Source organism: Arachis hypogaea, chromosome 20 (genome assembly GCF_003086295.3).
Source record: "Arachis hypogaea cultivar Tifrunner chromosome 20, arahy.Tifrunner.gnm2.J5K5, whole genome shotgun sequence".
Classification (NCBI taxonomy): domain Eukaryota; kingdom Viridiplantae; phylum Streptophyta; class Magnoliopsida; order Fabales; family Fabaceae; genus Arachis; species Arachis hypogaea.
Window position 1 is genome coordinate 8,273,707 of NC_092055.1, and position 14,891 is coordinate 8,288,597.

At 29.7% G+C, this 14,891-nt stretch overlaps 1 protein-coding gene across 1 annotated transcript; it reads left to right on the forward strand.

Moving 5' to 3' along the window:
* The first annotated feature begins 9,568 nt into the window (after nucleotides 1-9,568).
* LOC112785373 (uncharacterized) lies at nucleotides 9,569-12,245 on the forward strand. Its single transcript, XM_025828845.1, has 3 exons — nucleotides 9,569-11,440; nucleotides 11,609-11,841; nucleotides 11,945-12,245. Exons 1-3 carry the CDS (start codon nucleotides 9,569-9,571, stop codon nucleotides 12,243-12,245), a joined length of 2,406 nt encoding a protein of 801 aa, XP_025684630.1.
* The last annotated feature ends 2,646 nt before the right edge of the window (nucleotides 12,246-14,891 follow it).

Below are 14,891 nucleotides of genomic sequence, written 5' to 3' on the forward strand. Positions count from 1 at the left end.
TAAGGTACGATTAAGAGTATTGAACCAGGCTCGTGGGGCCTGTTTGAGGCCATAAATTGCCTTGTGCAGTTTGCACACAAGATTAGCATTTCCATTGGAGTAACCCTGAGGCTAAGACATGTAAACTTGTTCTTCTAGCTTTCCATTAAGGAAAGCATTGTCAAAGTCAAAATGCCTCAGTGACCAACCAAGAGACAAAGCAATGCTAATAACAATTCTGACTGTACTAGGACGAATTACAGGACTGAAAACATGCCCATAATTAATTCCCTCTTTTTGATGGTAGCCCTGGCTATTAAGCGAACTATATATCGAAGGATATTGCCCTGGGGATCTCTTTTGATTGCAAAAACCCAACGAGATCTAACTATAGTGGAATTGGGAGGAGGGATAGCTAAGTCCCATGTTTGGCATCTCAATAAGGTTCTATATTTAGTGTCCATCGCTTGTTTCCAGTGAGGACACTGAAGAGCTTGATGAATATGTGTTGGGATATTATGAACAAGGTCTTATTTGGTTTGAGTTTTGGTGGTAAGAGCAGTCGGGTTAAGCAATTTTGATTTTGATCTAATAGTCATACTATGAGTACACTGCAAGAAAAGAGAGTTATTTTAACATGATTTTTTTAACAGTCATAATTAAGTGTAAAAATTAATATATATTTTTAACAAATATCACAAATATCAAATTTTCTTTGCTTTTTTGATTTATAATTTGATTGTAGAAAATTATTCCTCAATTTTGACACTCATTTGTTTTTAACATATTCCATTATTCCTTTTTTTCGTTGAGCTCCGTCAATTTTGGCATCATACTGCTCTCAGTTTGAGATCATACTACTCATTCTTCATCTTCAAAATCTCAGTTTATTCTTCAGTTTCAAAATCTCATCTCATTCTTTGTTAAAAACTTTTTGTTGAGAATTTTTTATGGTTAATAAATGTCAAAATAAATAGTATTTTTGACGGTTAATAAGTATCACAAAAAATATATTCTCAAAATTTTCTAACAAATTATTTTTGATGGCCAATATTTATCAAAATAAGATTTAAACTTTTTTTACAATTACTTATATATTAAAAATACTATTTTTAACAAAACTTTTATTAACATATTTTCATAGTTAAAATAGTGTCAAATTTTATTTTTTTGACGAATTTTAATTTTTTTTGACACATAATAATCTTTAAAAATAGTCTATATTGTTGTAGTGGTATTAACAGTAGTATTTGTAGCAGAATCAAAGGGCAGGAAAATTTCAATACCAGAATAGGAAATGGAGTATTGGTAGTAGGTGGAGAATTATTAGGCAAAGCATTGTTGATAGTTTCAAAAATAGAAATATCTGAAGATGGATTAGTGTCTTGTGTAGGAGCAGCAAGAGGAGAATTATTATGAGAAATATGAATAGAATTATTCATAGTAGTGGGAACATCAAAAGTAAAGACAGGAGGATTAGAAGTAGGAGAATTACCTGGAGCTATGCCAGAATTTACCTTTGCTTCAAACAATTGTGAATAAGGAAATAATTTTTCATCAAACTGAATATGCCTAGACACGTAAACTCTGCCTTCTTTATTCATGCACATGTATCCTTTAAACTGTGAATCATATCCCAGAAAAAGACATAGTTCTGACTTATAATCAAATTTAATTTTGTTAAAATGTCGCAAATAAGGATAACAACCACAACAAAAAATTTTAAAAGTAGAGTAATCAGGAGGTTTACTGCATAATGCTTCATAAGGCGATATGTTATGAAGAACATTAGTAGGAACTCTATTTATAATAAACACAGCTGTACTAAATGCATCTTCCCAAAATTTTAGAGGCAAAGATGCAGTAGCTAGCAAAGAGAGGCCTACCTCCGTGATATGTCTGTGTTTTCAACAATCCCTTGTTGTTGATGTGTGTAAGCACAAGACAGTCTGTGTCTTATACCATGTTCAGAAAGAAATTTAAGAAAAGTTGTTGATAAAAATTCTTTACCTTGATTTATTTGAAGAGCTTTAATTTTGCTATTTGTTTGATTTTCCATAAGATTTTTAAAGGTTTGAAAAGCAAGTAATGCCTGAGACTTGTTGGTGAGAAAGTAAATAAATGTGAACCTAGAATATGCATCAACAAAGTTTATATAGTATTTATATCCACTTCGAGATATTATTGGGGCTGGGCCCCATATATTAGCAAACACCAATTCTAAAGGAGTATTATAAGTTGTAGTAGCCTTATGAAAGGGAATCTGATGCATCTTGGCCATGCTGCAATGTACTAACTATTATGATGTATTTTAGAAATAGGCATTCTAGAATAGGGCTTTTTCGGATGAATTTTGAGACAAAATTGAAATAAATTTTGAATAAATTAGAGACAAATCTTTTCTTTCAAATAAAATTGGGACGAATTTTTTTTGTCCCAAAAAGCCTTGTTGCTAATTTAAATTGTCTGAAATTTTGTCCGAAATTTTTTTCAGACGATTTTGTGACAGATTTCGAATAGGCATTTATCTGCTAGATTTCTAACTATTATGATGTATTTTAGACAAATTTCAGACAGATTAGTCAACATAAAAATAACGTATTTCAGACAAATTTCAAACATAAAAATATTAATTTTTAGACAAATTTCAAACAAAAAATATACTTTATTTCAGACAAATTTCTAACGAATTTAGTCAAATATAACAAATTTTTTTCAAACAAATTTTAGAAAAATCAAATATTTTTTTTAATAAATTTTAGACAAATTTAATTTAAAAGAATTTACGTATTTGAAACAAATTTCATACAAAATAATTTGCTATTTAATACATAAATATTTTAGAAAATAAATTATATTCGATCTGCTTTCTATATTAAGACCATCATAATCATTTTTTTCATATTACATCATCCAAATTATAAACACATAATAAAATCATGAAAAAGTTAATTACCATAAAAGAGTTAAAAAAATATTTATTATTAAAATACTTTTGTCCGTAATGTAATCAAACTAAAATAAGAAAAAAAATACTTAAACTAAAACAAAGAAAGCCTTTAAAAAGGTCAAATATCATGAATAAAATAAAATGTACTAACTAATTCACCTAAAAATTCCTTAATCTAAATCAGAAAAAATATATACTCCAAATATCAATCACTCATGTTATCATCACTAGAGCCTGTCCCAAGCTCATCTTCCGTAGGACCAGACAAGGTTGAAGGAAGTGGGAGATTCAAATTTTTATACAAAGCATGAATTGTCTTTTCAGTAGAACCAATTCTTTTCTGTTGAACTTTTAGTTGACGTCCTAGATCTTTTAACTTGTGCTCAGCATCTTTCAACTTAACCTTTTGCTCTTCATTGATCATTTCTTGCTCCTTTGCCTTTTCTTTCCACATGTGAAGTTCTTGCTCAATATTTAAATTGTCTTTGGATGTCTCTGAACAATTTCTGGAATCCAACTTTGAAGAGAGATCTAAACCAAAAGAACCTAAACCAAAAGCAGCTTTCTTTTTTCCCTTTGTCACAACTTCGTTCCAAACAGTATAATCATCTGGTATATCTAGGCCTTCCTTAGATGCCTCAACATCTCCCTCATTATCCAAGGATAAAGCTACTTAAGAAAGTTCTGTCTTTCGCTTTTTGAATTCACCCTACAAAATCAATTCATGTTAATCGCAACTAAATATGCCATGAACAAATACTAACATATAGTGAAAATTAGCAATTGAAAAAAACAAAAAGAAGAACAAATTAGTATCACATACAATGACTTTCTCAGATCTTTCATCAATCCAACTTTTATCTTTTTTGGTGTGGCATTTAGTATAAACCTCCTCTAGAGAAGGTTTTACTCCCGTAGCTTTCTCATATAATATAACAGTTTTAATCGATAGGAAAAAAAAAAGAATAAGAAAACATTGCACATAATAAAAACAAGACTAAAAATAAACTATTTTTATCTTACCATTCTGCGTGCATGTTCACCCATAGATATGGAACCACCAGTATGCATGGAACTTCCAGCATTTGATGCTCGATTAACAGTATTTGCTACTGACCAGTTCTTAAATTTCAAATCTGTAGCAAAATAATGTAATAGTTGACGCCAAACGGGTTCAGGAATATATTTTGGTACATGGTTAGGGTCTTTTGAATAATTGAGTCTCTCCAGATTCATCAACCCTCTTAATCGAGCACTCCCTTTAATCTAAAAAATTTGACAAATTCTTGCATTGTGTTGAGGTTCCCACATACATTTTTTCTATAAAAGAAAACAAACATATACATTGAATTATCCACTATGTATAATATCAAAATAACAAAAAAAAAATGATAATAAATGTTTACCTTAAATTCAGTAAACCACAAATCTCGCATTTACTCACTGGCATGTCTCCAGGAAGGGCAGAATTCTGAAAATTTGCTTTTAATGGCACTTGTTACATGACGAACAGCAGTACATGGATTAAACCTATAAGAAGTTTAAATAATGAGTAATTACACATGTATTCACAATAAAAACAATATAGAGAGAACGTTAAAACACAAAAGTGATTGTTGTACTTACTCATTGCCAAAAGGCACTATTTTCAAGAGCCCTTCTTGAGTGACAAGTTCACCTTCTTGAGCAAGAGATTCATCTTGATGATTTTCATCCGATGAGTGAGCATGATATAAATTTCGTTCATTATTAGGAGTATTATCAAATGACTGAGGTTGGATAGGTGAATAGTATGGTGATTCAGCTGGTGATGGTGATGGTGATGGTGTATGATCGGCATGGGAAGATAGTAAATTTCTCTTGAATTTTTGTGGTGGATGTGAAGAAGAGAGTGGTAATGCTGAAGGCTTTTTAGATACATGTGAAGGAACTGGAGCTCGTGATTTTGTAGGTTTAGGGTGTGAAAGCTTAGTTTTGTGTGCACTATTCACCTCCTTATTACCAAACTTTTGTACTTTAATTGACAAGTATTTTTTATTTTTTTTAGAACCTGACATCTAAAACAACAAAGATTTATAAGATTAGTAAGACATTGCAGTTAAATTTTAGTAACACGTACATCATCAAAAGAATTAAAATAATAACAATGTAAAATAATACTTAACTGCCAAAATAATCAATTAGGAGGTAAGATAAAGTGCTACTATGCTTTAGTAATAAACTACTAATATATATGTACACATGAGCATTTTAAGAAGTTCATAGTCATAATTGCAACACAGACATAATCAAACTAAATCCAACCAATAAACTATAATCACAATAATATCACCGACAATTATAATTCATAGTCAAAACCCAAAGTCAATTACATCAAATAATCACATAATACAACGTTGGGTGTTTTAGCATCAAAATTTTAGTCATAAATATCTTTTTACTCATTTCTTCATAAGAATACATGATTATGCCGCAGTCTTCACTAAAATATGTGTGCGTGTAGTTTGTTACTGACTCCCGCTTTTCTAAAAGAAGCCATACAAAGGATACAATCAAAAAGTAATTAGATGGAAATTGTTGGGGGAAGTATAAGTCTTCTTCCCTCTCTTCTCTTAAATTAGCAATGAAGAAAGGAAATTAACAATAAACAATGAAGAAAGAAAATTAACAATGAAGAAAGGAAATTTTTGATAAACAAAGCTGAGTAACAATCACTACTCACAAAAATTAGAACCTGGCAGTGGCAGAGCACGCACAGAGAGAAGAAGAAAACAAGGGCAATCCTACTAATTATTTATTATTTATTATTTATTGCCTATAAAAGCTTCTACAAGTAAAGACCACACTGAATCATTACTATAAAGAAAACAGCAAATTAAAGTCGCTAATTAGTTCCTTTATCCTTTTTCAAAATCATAAAATCTTAATGGATACAAGATTTATCATGCTAAACTTTTTAACAATCTTAATTGTTTCAAAGAAAGAAGGTACAATTTTAAGACTACTCTAACATGTTAACATTATATGAATTTTTAAACTTGTTATTTAGAAGAATGTTTAAGAAACAAGGATGCATTAAGATTGCTTATATACAAGGACTTTTTCTTATATTACTTTGTTCAACTTGCAGTATGATTGCTTAATGATGATCCAGGAATGAATTTGGGAACCAATAGTCATTGCTATCTTAATAGGAACCATAGCACATACAAAAGCCAACTACAATCATTATTTTCAGTTATTAATAATAACAATTTCTTTGTTATACAGTTTAACTAGCTTCTTGTAAGAATTAACAACAGCATATAATTTATAAATTACAGTGAAGAGCGTGCAAGCCTACGCATTAACCATTTCAAGAGCATTATCTTTTGAATCACGGTGCTTGTCTTCTACTGCTTTGTACTTAATACCAAGAAGCACAAACTAAGTAAAACACAAAGTTAAGAACACTCATCACAGTCAATAGCCAATAGAAGTAATTAAGGTTGTCTCTGTTAAAGTTATTACTTGCAAGCCACAAACTAAGTAAATCACTATTTTATATAATCATTTAAACACAATTTGATGAATGACACACAATCTACATATATGCATCTTCTCAATCTCAGTCTCAGCATATACACACATTGAATTGCTTGGTTACTCGCAAACAAAGATTGACAAATTATTGAAATTGACATTAAAAACAGAAAAATCATGCATAAATAAAAAGAAAAAAAAAGCACAAATCAAGCTGGTAGAGGACGCACAAAAATTAGCAACCAAATTAACAATGAACAATGCTACAACATATAAATCGAATGCAAAGCATCACATAGGCATTCAATAAAAAATGTGGTGTGCAATTCAGAAATTCAGCATAATCAAGCAATTTTCAACAGCATTCAACCCATAACAGCCATAATCCAACACTTGAAACTTCACAAAGATCTAATAAACTAATCCTAACCTATCTTAACCACTTAAATCCTCTAACAACATGCACATTCTAACTAACTAACTAATTAAAGAAAATAGACTGAAAAGCAGAGCAAAGAAAGAACCTGAGGTGATGACTAGGGTTCTTGAAGCAAAGACAGGGAAAAAGAACGCAGTGGTACTATGTTATTGCCACTGCTGGAGGTGCGGTGACAATGACGCCAAAAAGGAGGAGCTGGGCTGAGCTCCTAGTTGCAACGGACGCACAAAGAGAAGAGGAGGCACGAACAATCTAGCGAAGGGGCGGTGTTTGAGGCTGGCAGGGGCGCGAGTTCTGAGACCGTGGAGGCGAACACATGCAGGAGGCAGAGCGGTTGTTCGCAAGTGAAGGCTGGTACCTGGGAGTGCGATTGACGATGGTGGAGATGATCTGAGGTGCGAGATTGGAGGTTGGAGTGGTGGATGTCTAAGACCAGGAGGCAGAGCACGAGCGGCCTAGCACGAGCGGCAATGCACAGACAGAGGCAGAGCACGCAGAAGGAGAGCAAAGCACGAGCGGCAAATTCAGACCGGAGGCAGAGCACGCAGAAGGAGGGAGAAGGAGATGAAGAACTGACCATGAAACATCAAAAGATAGTTATGAGAAAAGGCTTGAGTTATGGGAAGGATATGAGAGGGAAGGCATTCATAAACTAAAATCCCCTAAAATTAAAAGGCGGTTTTGACAAAATTTTGATTTTTGGCGGTTTTGATAAAGTTTTGATTTTTAGCGCAAAGTAAATAATAAGTGACATTGAAATAACGAGGTATAGCAAATTTTTTAAAATTAAAATTATATCTAATTTTTAATATCAAATTAAAAAAGATAAAATTATAACAAAAATATATTCAATAAGTTATAGAATATTGATATCTAAAAGATAGATATTTTAAAAAAATTATATCTAATATTAAATTTAAAATATATAAATTAAATTATGCTCTTAAATCTTTGTTATATAATAATGTGAAAAGATAAATATTTAGTAAAATTAATATTTGAAATTAAAAATTCTTTTTATATTAATAGATAAGATAGAGAAGATAAGATATCTGTCTCGAATTATATAAACAGGAGTCAGTCAGTTACATTCTTCATTTCACACATATACTTTATAAATCTATTCTAATTTGAGCGTCGGAGTATCCTTGTTAGGTACGTACCACCTCATCACTCCAGTCAGACAATATAACAACTATTTCGACTCACAAATCTCCAATCCATTTCACAACTCGTACCAGAGACTTCTAGATAAGTAATTTTTTATCCAATTTTTTTTACAGTGTTTATATAATTTTATATTAATGTGCTAAAGAGTTCTCTTGAAAAAATTATACAAAAATAATTTTTTTTTAATAATTATCATTATGTGATTTAAGATTCATTACTATGATTTTTTATTATTAAAAATTCTATTATTACTTTAAGATTAATTCTTTATTTTATTTATTTGTTTATTCTAAAACGCACGGAATAATAGTTCAGTTGCCCAATTTTTTGTGATAAATAATTATTGGCACTTCCTTATCAATAAGTTTGTACTTAATTTCCGCAAGTGCATAAAGTGGAATATATACATTGCTATTATCATGCTGTTTGGCCATCGTGGAAAAATGAAAGCAATAAGGCGCATAAAAAGAAGTAAGGACAAAATAATCTTCTAAGATCTAAAATCAGTACAAAGCAGCTACGATGGAATGAATATATTGGATTTAGGAATTCAATCAACTAAGTGTAGCAACTAGCAAGTCCCCAACTAATTAATTGCAGTTAGTGAAGGCTATAATTGTATATATCATGCCTTTTTGTTACCGTCAAAAACTATTCATATTTCATTTAATCTAATATTAAGAATATTATTGAGATAACTTTTTACTGAAAAAAAAAAAAAAGAAAACATTGTTTATATCTTTATATTTTTTGTTCTTACTATGTAATTTTTTTCCCAAAAAATAACATTTGCACATCGTTAATAGCAATAATTCTATACGTATATTTAATTATGTCATTATTTTACTGAAAATATTTAATAACTATTTTTTATATTTATTTTGTAAATGATTGTAAAAAGAGAATGTGATTGAGAGATTATATGTATAAATTATTTTATTAGGATACCAAAATTTGTCAGTTTTTCTATTTAATTTAAAAAATATTAGTCCTTGAATAGATAATATATTTTACAAGCTTATTTTTATTCTAATTTTAGTATAAATTTTTTGTCACATTTTTAATTATATCAAATTTATGAAAAATAAATAAATATAATTAAGTTTTAAAAAAATGCAGCTTTTTTTTAGTACTCGATTTATGCACTACTTTACAGTTAGATGAAAAAAATTAAAGAGAGGCTAAAATTAATTTTTTTATATGTTAAAAATTAATTTTAGGGAATAAATCAATTTATTAACCGGATCGAAACACTAAATTATAAATTGGTTTTGCTAATATCATTGTCAATATTCTTTGTTAAGTTTTGATTTTTTATCAATTTTTAATTAATTTTCTTGTTTATAATATAAATATTTTTTTAAGAGTTTTTTTTATGTTCACTGATGTATATTTATCAAAATATAATATTATAATTTTGTAACATTAAATTAATTATACTCATAGTTGGTTATCTCATAAAAATATAATTTAATTAATCTAATTTTTAATATACTTTATATGTAGATATGGAAATTCTAGAACATCGAAAGTGGATGTACAATAGAAATTTGCCAAACCGAGGAGGATTACGACAAGAATTTGTCAATGGTGTTCGACATTTTATTGATACAGTTACAAAACAACCTCAATTTGTACTTGAAGGCAGTGTTATTAGATGTCCGTGCAACAAACATAAAAATACGATTTTCTCAACTCCGGATGAGGTTTCACTAGATTTATATAAATATGGTTTCATGCCAAGATACTGGTGTTGGGATTCACATGGAGAGAGTCCTTTGCATTTGAATGTAGATCAAGATAATCAAGAAGGTACATGTTCTTTTTCGCATGCTAATGTGCCAATAAAAAATTCGTATGAATCTATGGTGGTTGATGCTGTTGGATCAGAATTTATGAGTCAATTTGAAGAACACATGGAAGAGCCTCCGAATACAGAAGCTAAAATATTTTATGATTTATTACAGTCTGCTCAGCGCCCATTATTTGAGGGATGTATTGATCATTCAGAATTATCAATGGCAGTTAAAATGTTGAGTATAAAAGCTAAAGGAAATGTATCTCAACAAATCTTTGATGATTTCGTGAAAGCTATGAAAGAAGTGATGCCGAAGGATAACTTACTTGTTTCCAATTTTTATGAAGCAAAGAAGCTAGTATCGAAACTTGGCATGGAAAGCAATAAAATTGATTGTTGCATTAATGGTTGTATGCTGTATTACAATGAGGATGATATACCAAGAAAGGAATGTAAATTTTGTCATTCTCCAAGGTATAAGATAGGTAAAAAGGGTAAACAAGTCCCTTTGAAACGAATGCACTATTTACCGCTTATACCTCGTTTAAGAAGACTTTATGCTTCAATGAGCACAGCACCTCACATGCGATGGCATTTTGATCACGAGTTTAAAGGAGTTTTTGAGCATCCATCGGATTCAAAAGCATGGAATTATTTTGATAGAAAACATCCACAATTTTCTCAAGAACCACGCAATGTCAGACTAGGATTATCTGCTGATGGATTCACCCCTTTTGGTCAATCTGGTAAACAATATTCATGTTGGCCAATAATTATCACTCCTTATAACCTGCATCCTTCTATGTGCATGAAAACTCCTTACATGTTTTTATCCATGATTATCCCTGGTCCTCGTAATCCCAAAACTAGAATTGATGTATACCTGCAGCCCTTGATTGATGAGCTAAAACTACTATGGGAAGATGGAGTTTTAACTTATGATATTCATTCCAAGTCAAATTTTGTAATGCGAACTGCATTGTTGTGGACTATTAATGATTTTCCTGCATATGAAATGTTGTCTGGATGGATGACAACAGCCAGGCTAGCATGCCCATACTGTATGGAACGAAGAAAGGCATTCCAATTAAAAAATGGGGAAAAGCCATCATGGTTTGATTGCCACAGACAATTCTTGCCAGATAATCACATGTTTAGAAGAAACAAGGATGCATTCTATAAGAATAGAATTGAGAGATCAGAACCTCCGCCAAGATTGACTGGAGAGAAAATATGGGATATAGTTCAGAATTATGATAAGATAAGTGATGTTGAGCAACTTGAGATAGAAGGATATGGAAGTATGCATAATTGGACCAAAAGAAGCATATTTTGGGATTTGCCTTATTGGCGTCATAATTTAATCCGTCATAACCTTGATGTAATGCATATTGAGAAGAATGTATTTGATAATATATTTAATACTGTCATGGACATCAAAGAGAAGACTAAAGATAATGCAAAGGCTAGAATGGATCTGTCATTATACTGCAAGCGAAAAAGTTTAGAACTGTCAGAACAAAGTGGAGGTAAAATTATAAAACCCAAAGCAAATTACACATTTACCTTCCAGCAAAAGAGGGCAATATGTGAATGAGTGAAAGAGTTAAGGATGCCTGATGGATATGTTTCAAATTTAGGGAGATGTGTTGACATAAAAGAGGGCAAGTTATATGGAATGAAAAGTTATGATTGTCATATATTTATGGAACGTTTACTCCCAATCGCTTTTAGTTCATTGCCATAGCAGATATGGAAGCCAATAACAGAGTTAAGTCAATTTTTTCGAGATTTATGCTCAACATCGTTACGAGAAGATGTTCTCAATAAGCTTGAAGAAAATATTCCAATTGTGCTATGCAAGTTAGAACGTATTTTTCCTCCTGGATTTTTTGACTCAATGGAACATCTAGCTATTCATTTGCCATTTGAAGCATTGCTCGGTGGTCCTGAGCAATATAGATGGATGTATCCTTTTGAGAGGTACCTTAGTCACACCTCTATATTTATTCATAAATTTCTTTTTACTGTTTTATTAAGCCAATTATTTGTTATTTGATTTTTGTTATAAATTTTTTTATGACAGATTTCTTCATCATCTTAAGAAAAAGGTCAAGAACAAAGCACATGTTGAAGGATCTATCATTGAATCATATCTAATTGAGGAGATTTCTCACTTTTGCGAGTACTATTTTAGCCAAACTAGCATCGACACAAAGCAAAATGATGAGGGTGATGATTCATTGCAACCAACTTTGTCTATTTTTAATTTACCTGGTTGTTTGGCTGGTGAATGTAAAACTCGTTATTTAGATGACAAAGAATTCAGTGCAGCCATGAATCATATACTAATAAACTGTGATGAAATTAAGCCATATATTGAATGAGTATTTATCTTCCTATATGTATTCTTACTATTAATAATATTTTCTTATATTAATAATTTTAATTTATTTGAAATTCATGTACTATAGGATCTTTGTGAACTTCATACGACAAGATCATATTACTTTAAGTGATGAACAAATTGATCAATTTATTGAAGCGGATTTTACAAAATGGTTTAAAATTATGTAAGTCAACATGATATGATAGTCTTATTATACACACATTTTTTGGTAGATGACATATTATATTCTAACTTATTGGTTCTTATTTAAAACAGGTTCATGATCCTTTAAATAATGTGACAGATTCGAATATTCATTCCTTGGCATGGGTCATTTGAGAATTGTTAAATGTTGGCCCATCTACAAAGTCAATAGCTTCAAGTTTCACACAAGATCTCACTCAAGTGAAAAGTCAACTCAGAATTATGGAATATGTGTCAAAAGCACAGGTTATGGTGAATATGAAAATGATTTCTATGCCATCTTGATGAAATTATTCAAGTTGAGTATATTGGGCTACCACTAAAAAGAGTTGTACTATTTAAATGTGAATGGTTTGATCCCACGATTGGCAAAGGAACAAAGGTAAACAAAGAGTATGGAATCATACAGATTCAAAAGAATCGACGATATGGTAAATATGATCCGTTTATCATTGCACATAAAGCAATTCAAGTATATTTTGCACCTCATCCAATGAGCAACACTAAGGAAAAAGCAGGATGGTGGTTTGTATTCAAGACTAAAGCAAGGGGTGAAATTGAGATTGAAACAACAGAGGATTTTGCATATCAAGAAGATGACACAAATCAATCTAACAATCATATCTCAAATGATATTGACAATATTGTTGATTTACTGGATACCAATAGTACAAGATAATAATAATAATAATAATAATAATAATAATATTATTATTAAGAAGAAGAAGAAGATGATGATGATGATGATGATGATGATGATGATGATGATGATGATGATGATGATGATGATGATGATGATGAGCCACTTGGGGATGAAGACGAAGATATGAATGAGGATGAGAACGAGGACGAGGACGACGACGAGAACAATGAGGATGAAGATCAAAATGAATAGTATGAAAAAGTCCACTAAAAAATGTATTTATTTGTATTTTTTTCAATTTTTAATATACCTTAATCTTATGAAAAAGTATATGACTTTTTTATTTTACGTGATTTTTTTATTATATTTTATTTTTACTATTTTTTTTAGAATATTGGATATAATTTATTGAGAAAGTCTCCGAGCCAGCATTTTTATTAAAATTTAGCCAGCATTTAACCATCAAAAGAAAAATGAGTAATTCTCCACTATTAGATGTAATCTCACACCATTAAAAATACTACTGATGGCTAATTGATGGCTACAAATCACAAAATCTGTTGGCCCCCTAGCACTTCTCTAATTTATTTTTAAGATTTTTATATATGTAATTCTTTTAGATACACTTTATCTTAAATTTATTAAAAAATTAAATTTTGAATTATTATAACGTAAATAATTAAAAGAATAAATTAAAAAATAATATGAGGTAACTAAAAAAAATCAAAATTAAATATAAGATAGTATATAAAAATTTGTATAAGAAATTTAATATTAAATATAATAAAAATAAAAGAATAAAAAAAAGAAGATAAAGTATATAAAAAAAATAAAAAGATAGAATCTCCTAAGTTTAACTAAAAAAAAGTCAAATATAATATACAATGATAGAAAAAAATAACCAATAAAAATATAGTCAATTTAGTTCTAAAATTTAGGATTGAATAAGTATATTTGTTAAATTTTTTTATTTAGTACTGAGAGTATGTACTACCTGAATTAAAAGAGTTATGGTAAATAATAGATTAATTTACTAGTCTTATATTTTAATGGTTGATCTATAATGATTCAATTAATTATTTTAATATTGTAATTTATTTCATATTTGATATTATATAAAAATAAATTATTAATTTAATAAAAAATTAAATAATTTTTTATTTTTTAAATATTAAAAAATTTATTTTAAAAATAAACCAACTAAATTTTATGGTAGTCCCACCAAAAGTACCCATTTCGTTGGCCCCAGACACAAAATGGCTTCCCCCACTAGAAGTTCCAATTCGTGTGCGCCCCTCTTGAGATGATGACTAAATCCATTTCGCGGGTGCTTTGCAAACAATGGCCCTGCGTATTTTTGTAAACTTTCTCTGCATGCGTATTATGGGAATTAATATATTTTATTTACTTATTTATATAAAAAAGCCTACATAAATAAGTACTAATGTACCTATTAATCCAATTTTTAAAAATATGTATAATAATAAATAAGATGTTAATTGGTATGATCGTTATTTCATATTTTGATAAAGAGGTTTTGAATTGAAAGGTGCAAACAAAAAATCTACTTTTTTATAAGTTATATATAATTAAGGTTATTTTAAGAAAAAAAAAATTTATTTTGGAATAGTAAAAATATTTGGGACAAATCATAGACTAATTTAAAATATAAATAATATTTTTATACTAAATTTTAAAAATTTTCAATAAATATTTGAAATCTGTTTGAAAATTGATGAGCTTTCAAATGGAATTTACAAATGATGCTATTTTTGTCTCAAATTTGTGGGAAAAAAT

Excerpts from the sequence above, each read along its gene's own strand:
- LOC112785373 (XM_025828845.1), top strand. The coding sequence starts at position 9,569 with ATGGAAATTCTAGAACATCGAAAGTGGATGTACAATAGAAATTTGCCA. Across the intron at positions 11,441-11,608 it reads TTACCTTCCAGCAAAAGAGG|ATATGGAAGCCAATAACAGA; the intron begins GCAATATGTGAA and ends TTGCCATAGCAG. Across the intron at positions 11,842-11,944 it reads TGGATGTATCCTTTTGAGAG|ATTTCTTCATCATCTTAAGA; the intron begins GTACCTTAGTCA and ends TTTTTATGACAG.